This window comes from Natrix helvetica (genome assembly GCF_964273705.1).
Source record: "Natrix helvetica genome assembly, chromosome: Z".
NCBI classification, from domain to species: Eukaryota; Metazoa; Chordata; class Lepidosauria; order Squamata; family Natricidae; genus Natrix; species Natrix helvetica.
Genome location: NC_138554.1, coordinates 99040954 through 99061294, shown reverse-complemented (window position 1 = coordinate 99061294; position 20341 = coordinate 99040954). Strand labels below are relative to the sequence as shown.

Below are 20341 nucleotides of genomic sequence, written 5' to 3'. Positions count from 1 at the left end.
TATGAAAAATGCATCATTCAGTATTTTCTTTGAACCAATGCATTGTGGGGTATAAAAGCGTGGCACAATATTCAGTATCAAACTCAGCAATGCTATTAAAATGACAGCATTGACCCATCTGGTATGAAAAGCTCCAGGAAACCTGCATGCCAACCTTAAGGGTAGAGACAGAGACAATTCATTGCTCAAAAAGGGGAGGTGGGGAAGCATTGAAAAAGTGATACAAGATGGACTTTTGCTTTTGTATAACAGTTGGACCATAATAACTCCACAGCTAACAATGTTATTAAAAATAATATTATTTTTGCAATCTCTGTTCACTTTCCTATTCAAAAAGAAAAAAGAAACAGGAATCATGTACATTACGTAAAAGTTATTTCCAAAACATAACCAAAATATGAAGACCAAAAATGATAGAAACACCACACAGGCATGAAGGTTTATTGGATAATATAATGGAACAGAAAGTCTAATTAGCAATGCTAATCTCAGTATCCTACCAAATGACAGGATGGAAAATTAAACCTACTTAGCCAAAGGAAAAAGGAAAAAAAGCTATGTCTCATTTGTTAGATATGGATTTATAATTTTACTGTAATACTGTTTCCTAGTTCTATTCAAGAGGCAACTACTACATATAAGCATGCTAGCAAAATATTCTTCTGAGAGGTTTTACTAATATTCATATAGTATAAATAAGATTGTTTAATTACTTCAGAAATAATTCCGTATATGGACTTAAAATGTTCTTGTCTATCCATTTCAGGCTCAAAATCCTACATGGATATTTTTCAAGGATTTACGAATCAGAGAAAAGAAAAAAATGTGAAAGATGGGTGGAATTTCCCCCCTCAAATTATACCATTTACACTCCTTTTTTAAAATGTTTACATAAAATCTTACCATCCAGCACTCTAAAACACTTTGACATCGAGAATATTCCTCTGTAATAAATGTTGTGTAGCTGAACAATAGATGAAAACTCACATTTCATCATACTCTAGTAAAAGAAATTAGACACTCCAGTCTCCAGGTTTCTTGGTGTCCCTTTATAAAAAAAATCCCCTTGTGCGTATTTCAGTTCTAACACAACAACTGTCAGTGTTTCTCTCACACTTTATTTTTTGCAGTACTTTCATACACCCAAAAATATATTACAAAAGTATGAGTAAGTTTTAGATGTACAACCTTTTGTCATGTAAAAATCTGTTTGAGAAATCCAAACAAATCACTTCAGCACTATTATTAAACAACCCAATCTAATTTCACTATTTCAATAGATAAATATTTAAATATCTGGACAAAAATGTCTACTGCAAAAACTGCCAGTTGGCTATTTCAGAGATATACTGCATTATTGATAAAATTATATCAAGAGACCTTTTTTAAAAAGTCATGAGCGGAGGAAAGCTTCTACAAATTGATGTCATATTCTGGAATTAAAATTTTATTTAAAAGTTTGAAAAATTCTATCTATCAGTAAATATATTTCAGAAACTCCTAGATAATTCCACCCATGCTCTTACAAGCCTGTTTTAACTATCACAACCTATATACAAATCGTATTTTGTTTAAATATAAACCATATAATATTATCAGTTCCTTAAGTTATTATTGTAGATCACAAGTAGTAAGAATTGCCATTAGTCAAGCAGAAGATTGTTTGGAAAGATTTGACTATGAATGCACACAAGTCAAAGCATAGCTTTGGTGCAAAGAAAGCTATAAAGCCATAAAAACCATTGTGCAATTTCCCCAATCTGGCCTCTTACGGTCATAAAACTCAAAACATCTTTCCTGAACTGTCTTCATTCATTGGTGCCGTAACTATCTGGGTTATAAATGCTTTTCATCTCCTGACATGTTAACTCCCACAGGCTCATTTCCTGCGGAAATTGTAAATTCTTTAAATATTGCCATAATAACAAAGACATAAGATTATTATGGTTAAGGAGCATTCCCCTGGATCATACAAGAATATGATGGGTTTGACACTTAACAGAAAAAAAGTTAAAATCCAAGAACAATTCTATCAAGTTGCAATGTGATCATATCACATTGAACTTGTTAGTAAACACTAAGTATTGTTTAGCAAAGAACAACATAATACCATAATATTCTGCTTGTAAATAGTTTTCTCTTATATATTTGTTCAACAGCAATGTAACCCCTACAAGGGTTAGACACAGAACTGCTTGTAGGCTCTTCTGAAACGGTACTTTACATGCGATCAACAATACAGCATTATTCCTCCATCACAAAACAGAGAGCAGAGAGAAAATTGTTGGAGACAGTAGAGTTCTATCAGTTGCACAAATGTGCAGTTGCTAAAAGGCAAATATGCTTCTCTTGTAATCAAATAGGCCAGCTCAGCACTACTGCTGGCTTGGGGCGAAAAGCAAATTCCACCAGCCACAAACTTAGAAACAGTCTTGAATTATTTGTTGCTGACCGCTGGCTGAACCCTATTCTGATGAGCACCATCACCATTAGCCACTTCTCAGTGTATTCCATCACCCAATGGCAACAGCCGCATGCTACAGCTCAGCCTCCGAGAAATTGATCAAACAGGGTAATGAGACTATTCCTTTTCCGAGGTTATTTTAAATGAATATAAATATTTTCTTTCTACATAATTTGTCCCCAAAGGTCACAGATCTCCCTATGTTCCTAAAGAAAAATGCTACAAAATTCCAATCTCCATATTTGAAAGGAAAAAACAATTCTGCAGTTTAATATTTTTTGGGGGGGGGGACAATGGCATAAATCTTAATGCTCTGGCAGCATCCTATGCGATTGATTAAAGAAAACATTTAAGCTGCACATTTTAGTTACAGCTGAAAAGATATAATGCAATTTCAGAAAGATGTATAACCAATCATTACTTATTATAAAGCATCCACTGAAGAATCTTTTTGCTAAATAATCTAAACTGAAAATACATGTGAATTGAAAATAAGGATTAGGATCAAAAACTGCCTTACAGAGTCTCTCCTCTGCCTATGGGACCAGTTATCCAGGTTCCTGCTGAAACACTTCAAAGCCTACCCCCACCCCCAAAAAACTCCCCTGCTTTTGAGAAGTAACTTGAATCAAAAGATTATTCAGTAATAATCCAGCCTAGCCTACCATGTAATGCAGAAATACTCATTTGGTTGCATATGGAGCAGTTTGCTTTTCAGGCCAATTGTATGGTTGAACAGACTTAAAATATTGGGGCAAATATTTCAGGTAGACATTTTTCATAATGAATTTTGTATGGGTGCTCCTAAATCGAAGTTTAATTCATTTATTGTTCAGACACTGTTAACTTTGTCCAGTTACAAAGACAAAAATAAACCCTTTCACATATAGATACAATATTCAAATATAGTTTTCAGCAATAATTTGAGAATGTATATTCATAATCTTCATTTGTTGCAAAATTACTGGAGCATTTATAATGAAGAAAGAATATACTGGTCTATTTTGAGCATCATGCTAAGTAGGCCTTATTACACTTGCTCGCTTTGAACCTTTGAATAACAGTGATGCTTTTTCAACAAATCATAGTTTTAAAACAATTATTCTAGAATTATATGAATATAACCACAATATAAAGCCAAGTTCTGTATTCTTAGAGGTCATTCAGAAAGGTCAGAAGCCTATTTGGCAGTAAGACTAATCAAATCTTTCCTACATTGCTAATATTCTATATTTAAATCAGCAACATGTCATTCTGGGGTTTTTTCCCCCTTGTGGCTAAACAATACATTCATACTGTATGATTGATCCAAAGTACTTGGTTTGAACTTTACTACTTTGGACCAGAATGTATATATTCCTGCTCATCTGCATATATACTTGCCCATAATTTTTCTTAGTAGTCAGTTTGCTATAAGTTATTCTCCATCTAAGTGGTTCCCATAAAAGTAGACTTCAAGCTTTCATTATTCAAATACTTTCCCATCAAAGATTCATCTAAAATATATTGTTATATTTTTATGCCAGGAAAATATTTTACTTTTCTTAAGTTTTTTTAAAAACACAATTATAGTTGTGCTTACTTTTAGGGGGGGGGGAGTTGCTTTGATCATGTATATTTTAATACATAACTTTATTACCTTGTTAATTTACATAAACAACCTAGGAATGCTATTTAAAGATAAAATATTTTATATGACAATACAGCATCAGAAAAAGATGCATGCTTCATTAACAATTAGAATGTTTCTACAAACATTTTCTTCCAGAGAGTAAAATTGAAAATAAAATATTTGTAACAACTTTTAAATGTATGCATACTTATTATAAGTGTCCTTTTTTATTCATTAAGTAAGTGCATTTCACTTTTATTACTCATGTTTTGTACCTGTTACTAAGAGATTTGAATTCATATGTCCAATAACACTAACCCAGTTAAGAATAACCCCTCTTATTAAGCAACGGATAAAATTTACAATGAATCTCATTTGAACTACAATTTAAAAATTAAACCTTAATATAGTTGTGTTTTCTTTATGCCTGCTTAGGTTAGGTACAAAATAAGAGTAATGGCTTATGCCAGCAAAGACAAATGAAAAATCCTGGTTATTATTATGTAAATTACGTTTATCCTAAATGAACCATAATGAAGATTTTTATTATTTTTTTGATAATGATGAGGGCCATAGGAAAATCTTAGCAGAGTAAGAGATATGTAGACAGAAAATAGTTATTTTTGGTTTGGCCCCAAATGTACTTTTTATTTTCTTCAAAATACTTGAAAAAAATAAAAAAGAATAATTGGAAAAGTTAAATAAATAACCTCAAACCTTTTTTATTTTCTTGTTTAGAACATTTTTTTAACTTGGCAATGTTAAGCGGTATGTGCTTCAAGTCCTAGAATTCCCAAGCCACCATGAAAAACAATGGTATATAGACTATCAAATACAATACACTAAGAGGCTCAAACATTGCCATCATTTATCAGTCCCCCCAGTATTTTCTATTAACTTGTAAAGAGAAGATTTTTATTCAAGTATCACTACTTTATAACTGCTATATTCAGAAACCTCTTAAATGCGAGACGAGATGTATTTCTGCACCATCCTTATGGAAGGACTATATTGTTCACCAAAGGAAAGAAGGTGATTCAGTATCCATCTTTGCTAAAAGGCTTGAGGGATTATCAAGGACAACTTTGTATGTGTTATTGTCTAGGCCATTCTGTTTTACCATCAGGTTAATAACTTCCATTTTACATTTTTCAAATCCTTTATTTCTTAAACCTGAGATGTTTATACTTCTGTAATAAAGCGTAAAATGCTTTAAAGAACCCCAATTAGTAAGTTTAAATTATACTTTTCCAATTCAAAGGTAAATAAAACGTATGTATTGTATCTTCTAGAATTCCAAAATAGATCAATAAATTGTGGTGGAAAAATGAATAATGTATCATTTCTATTTTTCCCAAAAGCTTCAATTTTTCCTCTAAAGACTCCCAGGAAAAAAATGGTTTTATTCCATGGCTTCAAAATTTATGGAAATTTTATATTCCTGCATGAGTGTTTCTATAACCAAAACTAGAGCACTTACTAAATATTTACATGTTAACAAATCTGACACTAATTAACTAAAACTATCATAAGTGGCATAAAAGCCTGCCATTATTTTTCTAGCCATAGAAATCTGTAGCTATGGGATGCATATAGAAAATGTTTATTTCTTCAATTTACAGTATATGCAATCCCTGTAATCAATAGTTTCCTAAGTGATTCATACAATCTATATGAAATAAAATCTAGACAGATCAAGTATCTTCACAATTCTTAATCCAACCCAAAACTTACATAATGAATTTAAAGGTCAGAACTGGACCTGTTAGAAGAACAAACTGCTCTTCACAAATGCATCTAACATTATAAGGTTTAATTTTTAACATACATGGGACAAAAGTGCATAAAATTACCAATTAAAGTCAAGAGTACATGGAAATTAGCAGCTACTAGCATGAGAGCTATAATCAATACTCTAGCCATTTGACAATGCCAGTTGCAATGGCAAAAGAATCATCACAACTTCAAGTGCCAACAAGCCAGATGGTGTCAGTAGAAAAATCACTACACTCACTGGCAGCTTAATCCCATGATTAGTGCCCATAGGAAGGAATAATGAAAATAAGAAATAGTTAGAGGTGATGAAGTAACTCAGTTATTACTAACTCATGGCAGGGTGTTTTGATTATTTTAGAAATTCATCCTCTTAACACTTGGTAAGTAAAAAAGTTACGTTGACAAGAGATCTGTAATTTTGAACAAACAAATCATAATTTTCTAGAGATTTCATAGTCACTGTAGATATCCATTCCTTCTATTGATATATAATTAAATCCTAAAACACACAGAAACAATCCCTACAAAACAAAAACTTAACTGAAGCAATCAATGCAGAAATAATATAATCTCAGATCTTAATTTAGCCAGTTTATAGAAAGTTAGGCAGATAGTAGACAGAAATCCTTTCACTTTACTTCTAACAAACTAAATATTAAATTAATACCTGATAATATGGTCAGTCTCATTGGTCCTTTTCCCATTTGCTTGCAAGCAGTAAGACAGAATCCAGTTATACTTTTATTTTCCTCAAACACTAACTTAAGTAAAGTTGCATTCTAGCAAATACACTGGATACTGTTCTAACACCTGAGACAACTATTTATGGTGAATAGATGGTATAGAGGCACCATACACTGTGCTTTCCTGAGGATTACCACCTTGATGTGATGAAAAGTTTTAATGACCCCAAAAGCAATATCAGTTGGTAAGAACAAAAGAGGAAGTGTACAGCTAAAAGTGATCTACAATGTGAAGGTGGCTAGAAAGCCTTTGCAGTTCTGGAGAAAACCACCCGCCAAGAAAATAAACTCAAAAGTAAATTCAGAAGAAAGCAATGGCAAATCATTTCTATATTATTCCTACAAACCTTAGGCATGATGATGACAAAAACAGTTTTAAAATGTTGCATGTCAATTGACTCCTAGATTAGAAGTCACTCCTCTAATAATAGAATAGTGATCCTTTATAAAAAAATTCTAGAGGTATGGCATAATTGAATCAAAGCCAAGTTTGGTTGGTCACTGATGGTATCAATATTGAAAGAAGAATTCTGCTGGAACATCAAATATAAGAAACGTGAATCAGAAACACATGTCCTGGAATTGGAATTAAAGTTAGAATTCACAACTAGGTGTTTTAAAAAATAAGTGAAGTTAGGTGGCCCAGAATGGGCCATTTTAAATCAGATGATTATATAATATACTTATTTGAAGAATGGAATGGCAGTAATATTCAAAAACAAAAGCCAACACTGCTAAACATAGTGCTTAGTTTTATTTCCATAAATTACAGCATATCAATTAGAATTAATGGCTATCATCCTTAGTGAACATTAGTAATAGCAATATATATACGTATGTCTTATTAATGACACAGCAAAAAAATATTGTTATAAGTATATGGGTTTAGGGAAAATAATACTTTGCTTCTTTGCAAAAATTGTTACTATTTCATTGCACTGTGTAGCAGATTAATTTTTTAAAAATTTAATAGTTACAAAATTCTATTCAATAAAATTAACACTTGATAATATTTAGAAAAAAATTAAAAGCAGCCATAAATATTTAAAACAATGCCTCACTGTACTCCAAAGCAGGCAATATCCATGATTAGTATAGAACAATAACAAACTGAAAACTACTAATGTAGTTTGCAAATAACATGAAATAATACCACACTAATCACTAGTCAAATTAATAAGAACTAAAAAATCATTTAATAAATAGAAGATGGATAAATACAATCCAGTTAAAAAGAGCACTTTCAGATATTGTGGAACAGTCCATTAATTATTGTCAAATATATATGAATTAAACTTAAAAAAAATAAATAGAGTTGTTGTATCAGCAAGATTTGACTTGAAGGACATATAATCAAAATATAAGATCATTATATGAAACAGTTTCTCGTTCCCCAACTCTTTACAAAAGATTTTGATTAGCTGTGAGAAGGGATAAGACACACCATCAAAATTTAAAAAAACAGCAAGTCCGGTATTTCAAAGAGACAAAAATACAGTGCTCACAGGAAAAAAAAATGAATAATAGGCATAGAAAGATGGAAGATGGAAACCTTGGGCAGCAAGTACAGCATACGAGAACTGAGTGCAGAGGTAAATTGCATTCCTGGCATAAAGGAGAAATAAGACAAAGAAGAAAAGACAAGGAAAAATATCTCAATCAATAATGTCAACAAATAAGGGTAAATAAAAAAAATGTTTTAAGAAAATGAGAAAAAATACAAGAAAACGTAAAAGCAAGATAATACCTCAGGAATAATCACAGAAAAGGAGACAAAGAAGGTTAAGAAGGATGGCAAGACTACTCTGAAGCTTTTTATGAATTTCAATGAGAGAAATATTTTCAGAAAGATAATTTTCAGGAATCTACTGACTTATAAAATGCAATATAACAAGCAATTGCTAGTTGTCAAACAAAAATCAAAGAACTAAGGTACAAATAAACTTGTGTAAAACTGCAGAAATGAAGTCAAAAGTGCTAACAACTTTAAATAAGAAATATGGAACAAGACTACAATATGTGGTCTAGGGCAGGAGTTTTCAAACTTTTTCAAGCTACTGAAATTGTTAATTAACATAATAATTATCAAAATGGTGGCCATGTTGTCTTTCAATTGAGAATAAGCTCTACTCTTCTAACTGTTATCTTAGAAAAAATGTTATGGATGCCTCTAATTAGTTTTGCTCATAAACAGAGCAATGCAGATCAGATGAAGAATCTGAGTTATCATGAAGCAGTGGATTGATAAAAAGTAACGGTGGTCACTGACTTTTAAAATTACTAATTGGTAGCATCAAATTACCATAATGAAATATGGATCAATGAAAACTAAATGTATTGAATTCATTTTTGCACTTAAAAACATGGTAATATGATATAAAATCTGAAGGAATGAAAAATACAAAATGGCAGCAAATAAGAACAACAAAAAATAAAGTTGATGTCATCCATCATGGAATAAAATTCTTTAATTCAAAGTTCCAAGCAAAGTAGCAAATTATGTAAGTCAGCAAAGAAATATTGCTAAATTGCATAAGACTTATATTTATGCAAAAAAGATGTAGGTAATCTTTCAGCAAAACCCAGAGTGAAAATATACACAAAGGTTTGAGACTTACTCTATCTATCAAAAACAAGTGGAGGTCTAGTCAGAGAATATGCAGGACAAGTCTGCCAGTTGATAAAATCCAGACTATTGAAAATTAAATTGGTTTCTTCCCTCTGCATTTTCAGATGTCCATTAAGAACTACATTTTTACCATGTGTTTCAATAGGGCAATCTAAAATGATTTATTATCTGCAATGCTTATTACTTCTGTTGTCATTTGATTTTTTTATTGATGATCGTGAAATAGTTGTTAGTCATATCAGAATTCTTATTTCAGTATAAAAAAATCAGGTATAAGTATTTAACTTACTTTTTAAATACACACTATTTCTTATAGATATACTGGACAGCTTTTTTCTTACTGAAATATATGTATACCTGGGGAACTACAATCCTTCCTTCAAAACCTTCCAAATTTTAAAAATGAAACAAGTTAATAGGTCAAATACATCTTTTTACTTTTTAAAAAATATGTTTTATTAATACATTTTAAATACACATTTTAAAAAACCTCTATATCTATCTGAACAATGTACTGTCTGATTAGTTAGTTTTGAATAGAGATACAGCCATAATCATAATCATAATTTACATATCGATATTAGTCACACAGAAATAATACAATTAGTTTATCCATCTTAGTTTCAATATAAGATTAATTGTATTTTTAATCTTTTTAGTTTCTAATCTCTGTTTCTGTTAGTTAGCCATTGGTAAAACTAGCCTTTTAATGTGATCTAAAAGCTTTAATGAAGAAATATATAGTACATCACAACTGATTTTTATAAAGCATAGATTTTATTTTGCTCTGTATGGATACTTAGCATGCCCTCATTTTTGAATGAGACAACTACCCTGACAGGCAAATTTTCAATGTCCATTTTCTATTGTTGAACTCAGGCTAAAGAGTTTATTTTAAATCCTAAATCATCTATTTATTAGCATTCTAAGCTTCAAACAAAAGTAGACAAGTTTTGATTCATAACAAAAAAAACCACTTCAGAATGAATCACAAAATCATTAGTTTTTTCCCCCCTCTATCTCCCATTATGTCTGATAGTTAAGCTGCTTGAAATTTGAAAAATGCAAAATCAAGTTGACATGGTAGACTACCATAAATTTTACCTATTAACTGATTTTATTATCACTTACCTATATTCCTATGAGTAAATAACTAATGGCGTAATATAACTCTAAATACTCACATAGTAATTTTTTTATCTATCTTCAAACCTATAACCAGAGAAAGATGTCTACGTCAAAGTTACACCAGAACAAAGGGAGAAACTCTGGTGAAGGAGAAAGAAATTTCATCAAAAGGATGAATTTTTTAATCTTTTGGCATGTAGTCCTATTTCCATTCCACTCATACATAATAAAAACTTCCTACAAAGTAGAAAAGATTATTGAGGGCTATTTAAATCTACTTTCTTGCATCTCTGTTTACTGCTTCCTGTCAATAGACACTTCAGTATTTCATTAGTCTTGGAAGTAAGTCATTGTATTATCTATTATTTGGGGCAAAGAAAGATTGATTTTCTTTCATTGGTATGCCAACACATACATCGGAACATTCCAAAGTACATGAATGAACTTTGAATTCTGACTAATAGCCATGCACTTTCTAATACTAATTTTCTTCATGAAATCATATAAACGTATTAGGTTCATGATTGAATCATGGGTATAATTATTATCATCTGACTTATGAGGAGGCCCATACATTAGTATTTCAAAAATTAGCATTTTTTTTTAAAGCTAACATAGTGGAAAGTAGAAAAATCAGAGTCAGGATTAATCAGAAGATGCTGCAGTCTTTAAAACTCTTCTCTGAAATAATAATGTTCCATCCTACTATATTATATTATAGTATAGTGTTGGGATGAAAATGAAGTATGGCATTGTAGTATGAATGAACTTTCTAGAAACAAAATCCAGTGATTTTACCATACCCTAGCTTTTTTTCCCAAATTAAGATAAAACATTAGTTGCAAATAGTTCACATTTCAACTTAGTCTCTTAAAAAACAGCAATATTTGCCAGGTAAGATTTATATACAAAACAATATGCTCCTGTTATTCTCATTTCCAACTCTATCAAGGGTGAACACTGTCAGGTCAAGGCCTACTCATTGCCACAAATATATTAACAAATGTGCAACACTGTTGTACTATAGAAGGGGCCATCATTTGTTTTACAAGAAAACTAGTCATCAATAAATAAATAAATAAAATAAATAAAATCCTATTCAAAAAATCAGTTATCCTGAGCCTTTGTACAGAGAAGCCCCTACACCTTTCAGAGAACTTGTATTAATGAGCAGTCGTGACTATAGAATCTCCATCAGTTTTTCTGACAAAGCTGCAACTAGTCCAGCTTCTCATTGAAATTCCATTAATCTGGTACAGCCAGGTTCAGTGTGAAAATCAAACCTCCATCTAAGCCTTTATCAGTTTACAATAACCTACAAGTGAACTCTGCCTCTTAGCATATAGCAAGTTATGATTTTCCTATCAATCAGACCAATAGCCAATAAAAGAAGAGCCAGGCAGGAACTGTATGCTGGCTAAGAATTGTACATCTTGTTTTATTTTGAGGTGGCTTCTTCACAACTGTTTTTCTCACCTTCGCAGCTTCTTTCTGTTTTCATTTCTGTACGATGGCTAGGCCTCTGTATTATTCTTCCTGCTAGAAATTTAATTGCTGCTGACAACTGAGTCAAAGCATTACTGAGGTGTGCCTGAATTTCATTAGAAGATGTAACTTATGCATCTTTTCTACAGTACCTAATAAATCATAAAGAAATCAAAACACGTATGGCTTGAGGGGAATAACCGGAAAATTAGGTAGCCATTGGGGAATTGAATGGACTTTTGAACTAGGGAGGGAAGGGGGCAAATAAATAATTTGCTACAAGACAAAGAATGGGAGACAGCCGCAGACTTTAAAATGTATATAGAGATGTATTCGTCAAAAACCAACTTTTTTCAGAAACAGCATTCATATTGCAAAAAGCAGATCCATTGTTCAACTTTATATTCCCCAAAAAATTGGAATTCTAACTCATGCCCTCCGGGGGAACCACAGTCAAAAAGACACAGCAGTTACCAGTTTGACAGAAAAGAAATTTGAGAGCCTCCCCCATTTAATTATTCCACTGATGGTCAAAATAATCTTTCAATATAGTACTATCCGGTGATTGTCTTTAGATGTGTTTTTATACCTTTGCAGAGAGATTTAGCTATAGATGACTAATCAAGGTTGCCACTGACTGCTTGTAATTTCTAAACTTCTATTAATAACAGTGCCCATCATTTTTATCTTTATACACATATCATTAATCTATGTTTCCACAGAACTTATAAATGTAATACCTGGAACTCTTTTTTAAGTATTTTGTATATGAGAAAGTATATGCTTTCATAAAGAATCTGCCAAATTTCCACTACTACATTCAAAACAGGGTTTACATGGTTAAAATGTGAATTTCCTTAAGGCATTTAATTGAGAGAAAAGGAGGAGTGAATTAAAGAATTAATCTTAAACCCACATATCCATTGTGTTCAAGGGGATTTATTTCTGAACAGTCCATGCTATAAATAGAATTCATTTCTCTGCTAACAGACACCATAGTGATTTATTGGACAGACATCAGTAAAAACTTATATAAAGATTAAATATCAATATTTATGAGGTGTGAGAGAAACATAAATAGCCTAAATATTATACTCTTCGAGTAAATTCCATTAACTTTATATGATCTGTGCAAGAAGTATACATATAATTTTGCTAATGCTTGCCTGAAGCCTACACTGATAGCTATGAGATACTCGGCCAAAATTATTTTACTTTCCCAAATTAATTATGGATAACTTTATCTCTCTGTTCAACATTTATTTCCATTTCTACTTAATAAGTAGAAGATTGTTGTCTTGTTCAATAGGCATTTTGTTAATGTAAGTAATCTTTATTTTTTTACAAAATGAAAGACTTGTAAAATATTCAAATTAATATAATTAACATAGCTTAATAATAGTATTTGGAAGCTTCTTAAAATTAATAGTTAATGCATTTGTATTGGTAATACTTAAGGCTCAGGCTTCAACATTGTTCAGCAATTGACTTTCTACTTTCATAAAGAAAAGCAGTTGTCTATTTTTTGTCTCAAACAAACCAGAAAAAATCATTTCTCATGCTTGTTTCTTTGTATATGTATTCAATGTGTTGAATATGTCCACTGCCGTAAAACACGGAACAAGCACCAGATTTGTCAGATAAAGACAAAGGTTTATACTCTATTTAATGCCTTATGGGAAAAATAAGTCTAAAACTTCATCTAATCTAGTATACCATTAAATACATTTATTTAAAAACACCTTAAAAGGCTATTTTATTCCTGATATTTAACTGGCTCTTAGAATATAAAAACAAAGATGGACTCAAAATAGGAAAACTTTTATTGTTAACATTATACAATCTACCGAATTCGAAGACTGTAAATATCCTGCTTGCTTGGCTGTTACAAGGTTTATCACTCTGAGTTATCCCCATCCTGCAATAGGCGTAATTTTCTATCTCATAAACGCAATATATGATTCCAAAGGGAATAATCTGAATAACGTAAAATGTAGCATATCATGCATATTTTCATTCAACAATTGAAACAGAGGTTACACGTTTTGATCAGTATAGGGCAAACCACCACCCTCATTTGCCAATCTAAATTTTTGAGCAACAAAATCATATAAATTGATAGTTATATGTATGTGTGATTTATAAAACATTGCTTAATTCTCATTAATAACAGATAGTAAGCCATGATTCTCCGAATTATTTTTCCTTAAAATAAAACTACAACTGATTATGGTTTTTATTTTAAAAATGGTGGGGAAAGTGTTCAAACTTTTAAAAATAATTGTTCAATAAGTACACACTAATTTATTAATTGGAAAAATCTTAAGAATAAATTATTTAATCTTATCCTATTTTCTATTTGCAAGAAAAAGAAAAACATTTCAGTCACTGATTTCTCTGCTTATGAAGGACATCTAAGGAACCTGTTTTAATTTTAAGACAAAACATCAAATGTATCATTTCAAATATTATCATTTCACCATGCTTTTTCTGCCACTAGAGAGTGCTCTTCAGTTCCTTAACAAGCGTGGAAAGGTAAGAAACTTTTCAGGGCATTAAGCTTTCTGAGAATTTACTGTTCTCAAATTATCCTACAAAATCTTCTTATGCAGTTCATTAGAAAACAACCAAACTACCAAGAATATTACAATTATTCAGTATGAGATATAGAAAAATCACTCACCATCAGAAGGACCTTCATCTTCTTTATCACATGCTAGAGAGAGACTGTCAGGGGTAGCAGGACAAGACCTTTCATTCTCTTCCCCCTCTTCATCATCTCCTGCACATAATAAAACATTATCAGTGATTAAAAGCAGAGACTTTCAGTTTTACATTATGCAGACAGCAAAGTTTTCCCAATTGGTTATTTTGAGATGGCAATCTTCAGTAGCTGAGAATTCTAGCATCATACTATCAGGACATAATAGGTGCCAAGTTTAGGACAGCTAGCATAAAGGGCACCTTGAATTTCAAAATCAACAGTGGATTTCAGAAGCATACATCATGAACTCACAACATTGGGAAGAGCTTCCCCTTCTAATTAGCTCACAACAAAAGTTCCAAAACTTAATTGGTATAATTTCCAATGCCTTCAGTGAGGATAAAAAAACATTCTATTTTAAAATCTCCCTAATTCAAAAAGGAAGTGTAAAAATAAAGAGATACATTCACTAGACTAGATGGTTGAAATGTCACAATAAGATGGATTTCTTTAAAAAAAAAAGTGCTGGGGAAGGACATACCGCCTGATCCACTTGGGTATTATTGGAAGAGGGGGAGCTTGGCAAACACAGAAACACAGAGACGAAAAACCTGACTTCACTCCCCCTTCAATTATTTTCAACACTCAAAGGCCTATTTTGCAATTATAACTCTTCAACATACCAAATTTTTAAAGGAAGGATGTGACCAGACTACTAGTAACAGTCCCCAAAACATTCAGGCTGAAAAATGAAAATGAACAGGCTGTAAACTAAGTACAAATCCTGCTTAATATACTGGTTTGTTAAGAGAACGGCAATAAACCAAGGGCTGCACTCCAGGTGTAACATTAACATATCATGAAAAATCTTAGATTATTTAGTCAATCCCTATGGCCGAACAAATCATGCCAAAGAAAGCGAAAGCATTATCACGCTTGCTGAATCTGACTTTCACAGCTGAATTAAACCACTTGACTGAATTCACAGAGATAAGGGTTTGATTTAAAATATTTAACCCACTGTAAACAATGAGATTACACAAGGAAATGTAATAACCACTGATTTCTGATAAGTAATTAAATTCCGTGATACCTTGTCTCTTCAAAACATTTCCTTCCTTAAAAAATGATACAAATAATGAAATGTTTATAACCAAAGTCATAGTAAATTTTTTAAAAAATGAACTGGGTAGTATGTTAAGAATATACCACACATAGTTCTTGCGGTTTGACTACAATGGGAATCAGAATTTCTGTTGCTAAACAAGATAGTTAAGTGAGTTATGCCCTACAATCTTTTCTGCTATAGTTGTTAAGTGAATAACTGCAGTTGTTGAGCGAATGATGCAAATCTGATTTCCCCAATGATTTTGTTGATCCATTGGAAACTGGCTGGGAAGGTTGCAAATGGTGATTACATGATCCCAGAGTGCTGTATTTGCCAAGCATCTGAGTTTTCATCACATAACCATGAGGATGGTGCAATAGTCATAAGTCTGAAGACTAACTGAATCAGACTGCAAAAACCAATGTTTTATGTTATGTCTTCAATGTTATGTCTTCACCCTAACCTTCCTAGGTCTTTTCCACCCTTTGCTTCAAGTTTTTCAGGAATATTGATGAAGACAATATTTTAAATGTTTACAACATCCTTGTATGTCTTAAGAAGTCTCATTAATCTAAAATATTTCTACTGTTTCAAGTACTTCAAAGAAAGAACAGGAGTTCTGCTTATGCATGTTGATACTCCGTAAATCAAAATCGTTACAAATAAAGAAAAGTGAGGTTCATATAATACAGCTATGCTGTAACATGTAGACTGCATAACTGCAACCACAGACACGTCATCACAGGAGCCTTTCAGATTTGGAAATGCTGCATGCATTATAAGAAATAAAATGGTTTAAGGCCAAGCTCAAGCACTTACATAAATGCCCATTCTTGTACAGCCCTCCTTGCACAATTTAGGTCATTAATAGATACTTGTGGGTCTTCTCCATGTTTGACAACAATGAATTCAACATTTTCCTCAATGAGGTCTACCCAGTGGAATAAATTACCAATATGTGGGAGAAGAATTCCATTCCTACCTATTTTTCCAGGGATTTTAATGTTTCCTTGTCAGTGTTATACGTTCATTTGTTGTGTCATTTAATTATTGTTTTAATTTATTTTTAACAGAATAAACAGTTGTTACTAGAACAAGCAATATATACATTCTTAAAACAAAATTTATTGACAGAAACACATACACAAATGAAAAGCATATCTGTAAAGGCTCACTAACATCTTTGCAAATGGCAATTTTCAAAAAGTAAACCTCTCATAATCACAACTCTAGCTCTAACTCATATTGCATTCTAGTGTTCTCTGATTTAACACAACCCATTTAGATTAGACTTCCACTTTCAGAATTAACCATTTGCGTTAAGAGTTTTAGAATAGGAATAGTGGCTTCTAAGAAGTCCTGTGCTTAGAGCTTTACTGCAGGACAATTTAAGGGCAGAATGTATGCATTTCCCTAACTGTAGCTCCTCTTCCATCCATGTAGTAGAAAAATCCAAATGGCTGTCTTTAAAATATAGTGGGGAGGCTGAAGATAATGAAAGAATGGTAGAACTATGTCAAACAAGAGCTTGGCTAACAGGGAGGAGGAGGAGGAGGAGGAGGAGGAGGAGGAGGAGGAGGAGGAGGAGGAGGAGGAGGAGGAGGGGGGGGGGAGATGAGGATGTTGTAATGCAACCAGCAACGCACAGCTTGGCAAATCAAGTTTAAACTGAATGTAGGGAATGCTACCATTCTTTAAAATAATAAATAAAAAAAGATCTGTCCTCCAGAAAAAAGTAAGCTTCACAACTTATATATACAAGGAGCCTCCATAATGCCTCAAGCACACAGAACAAGTGCAATATTCTGACTCATCTCCTTATGTGTGTCCTCTTTACCTAGAATTAGGGCATGCATGGAGAATAGATCACATTTTATGTCATATTTTCAGAAATATTAAAAATTCAAAAAATTCAAAAAGGTTTCACAAACTTTTAAGCAGCACTCGAACACATTTCAGAAATATTCTATCAATACATCCCTATGGCAGAGATTGTTTGGAATATTTCCAGCTCCTTAATTCCATTTATATTCTGAGATTACTCTGTGACTTAGAACAGAACTATTAAAAATTGGAAAGAATTTTAAAAATTCTGCTCTACCTAGCTTTCCAACTTTAAACAGCCTCTTTTTTCTGTTTCCTGTCAACTTCTCTCCATATATGTTCAAATTACAGTGAGCATCTGTAATTTGTAGCCAAGAGACTACACATTTCTTAACATCTATCTTTGTGACTCAAAAATTTGTGGGGTTGTACAGATGTAATATTCTTCACTAGGACGCAGCATGGAAGTAGAATTAAAAGGAGAGAGATTCCCTTGATAGGGACCAATAAAAGATCAGAAGTAGTCTGGTGACGACAATTACAGATGTTCACTAGTCCAAATTTAAAACTGGGGATTCCTAGCTTTTACCAAATCTGCATGGGTCTGCCCTTGAAGAGTACCCGGAGGTTTCAGCTGGTCCAGAATGCGGCCGTGCGGGTTATCATGGGGTAACCCATGATAGGCGGCCAGTACTGGTTGCTGGTTGTTTTCCGGGTACGATTCAAGGTACTAATTATGACCTTTAAAGCGCTCCATGGCTTAGGCCCAGGGTACCTGCGAGACCACCTACTGCCACCAGTAGCCTCCCACCGTCCAGTGTGATCCCACAGAGTTGGCCTCCTCAGGGTGCCTTCAGACAGCAACCCCCAGGGGGAGAGCCTTCTCTATGGGAGTGCCTTCCGTCTGGAATGAGCTGCCCCCCGGAGCTTCGCATAATCCCCAACCTCCGGTTCTTCTGACGCACCCTAAAAAGTTGGCTTTTCCAGCAAGCTGTCCTGTCCTGAACAAAATAAAATAAATGACTGATTTAATTGTTAATTTTAATCTAATTTTTAAAATGTTATTGTTCATATTAATTGGGTTTGTTTTTGGATACTCTATCTAATTTCTTTTTTAACTTTTGTAATACAGTATGTGTTTTTTTTAATACTGTACACCGCCCTGAATCCTTTGGGAGAAGGGCGGCATATAAATCCAATAAACAAACAAACAAACAATGTCATCAAATTCTGAAACACCTATCTTGAGCAATATTTCTTCTAACTGTACTTCATACTCATTGTCTACTGGTTGTCTCCCTTTTTCTACATTTATTTTAAAAAGTCCACTTCTTACTTTTCAAAGTCATACCATTTTGCTATTGTTTATAGTACGTCCAGAACCTTGTATCATTTAAAAAGCATTGTCTTTCTTAAAGAAAAGATGGTATACATTGTCTCATGCTTCACCTCTTTTGCCGGCAGCTATACTGTGGAACTCATTGCCTCCAGACAGTTAAACAATTCAGTGCTTGTCTTTGGAAAACACTACACAAGATTTCCAAGGCTTTGTCTGACTTTCTAAAGTTTTAGCTTAACAATTCTTACTTATGCCTAATTTCCTCTTTGTCTCTTATTTGAAATATGCATTTTTTTATTGTCAGCTTGAGGGCACAGTTGTGTCACAGTTAATTGTATTTCTATCTTTTTTAAAGTATTTTAAAGATTGTATTCTTACCTTATTTTTTAACTTAGATTTTAAACATTATCTGCTATTGCAGCTCAATATTATTTAGAAAGAGCTTAGTAAATTATTTCTACTTTGATAAGCAGAACTTCCAATAGTGTGAATTACTATCTTTGTGACTAATTAGCACATTTTTCTATCATTTGCATCCTTTGCATATTTTATGACATTTCATAAATTGTAAAAAATTTATAGAGGTATGGCCAGCAGAATTCCTGCCAATTATTCTTAGTGCTTTTTGTCATCACTACAAAGGGCCCCGACTCTTGGTTTGGGGACCCTTGGCAACAAGTCATTCAAGAATATTTCTGCACTAGAGTCACAAAATTTTATCCGTCTGGGACAACAACATTCCAAGAAACTGTGGTTGTTCTAGAGGCAATAATAATAGCCATGTGTGGGCCACCTGTTTAACTTTTTGCCATGCCCCTAGTCAGCACTCATTTGGAAGCAATACAGTAAATGTAAAAAGTGACTAGATCTGGCCACCTGGTGCTGCTTGGAGTATTCAGCCAAAAAAATTAATTAAACAAATCTCAGGGCAGGCAACAGGGATTGGTTCAGCTAAGGCATCAGAGACCTGGCATTTGCTCAAAAATATAAGTTTCCAATTTTGGCAAGGGTGTACAAAAAAAATCCCCTTTAGGCAGATTAAATACTTGCATCATTCTGCTTTTGTAAGCAGTTATAAATATGCTGTTTTATAATGTGGGATGCAAATAGTGCATGTGATTTCACTTGCAGCATTCAGCTTTTGTTAAAACTGGGGAATTAGAGTTTGAAACCTATAAAACCATAAATGCTTAAAAATGTGTGACAAGGTTCCAGATATTTATATTTATAGTGGTCAAAGAACAGTTTTCCTTTTATATACAGCTCTCCAACAAAATCCTGAACTAACAGGAGCTGAACAAATAGTGAAAAATAAAAGAAAGCTTATTCTGTGTTTATATTTTTTAAAAAATATTCTTTCTATTCTATTATTCTGTCCAATTTTCTAAGGAATTTTCATCTTAAATTCAGAGTGGTTTTCTTTTCAGAAACCTGGATGAAGCCTTTATGCCAACACAGAAGCTTTACATTAAGTGAAAGGATGACACTAAATACTAAATAATGCTGGGAACAATAGTAGCAGAGGCCAG

The 20341-nt window shown here is 32.7% G+C and overlaps 1 protein-coding gene across 1 annotated transcript in view; it reads right to left on the bottom strand.

The window, feature by feature from the left end:
- SKAP2 (src kinase associated phosphoprotein 2) overlaps positions 1-20341 on the bottom strand; it is a 138214-nt gene that overhangs the window by 91702 nt on the left and 26171 nt on the right. Inside the window, exon 4 of the mRNA XM_081933403.1 lies at positions 14521-14619. Coding sequence (XP_081789529.1) covers positions 14521-14619 — 99 coding nt within the window. The remainder of the gene's footprint in view (positions 1-14520; positions 14620-20341) is intronic.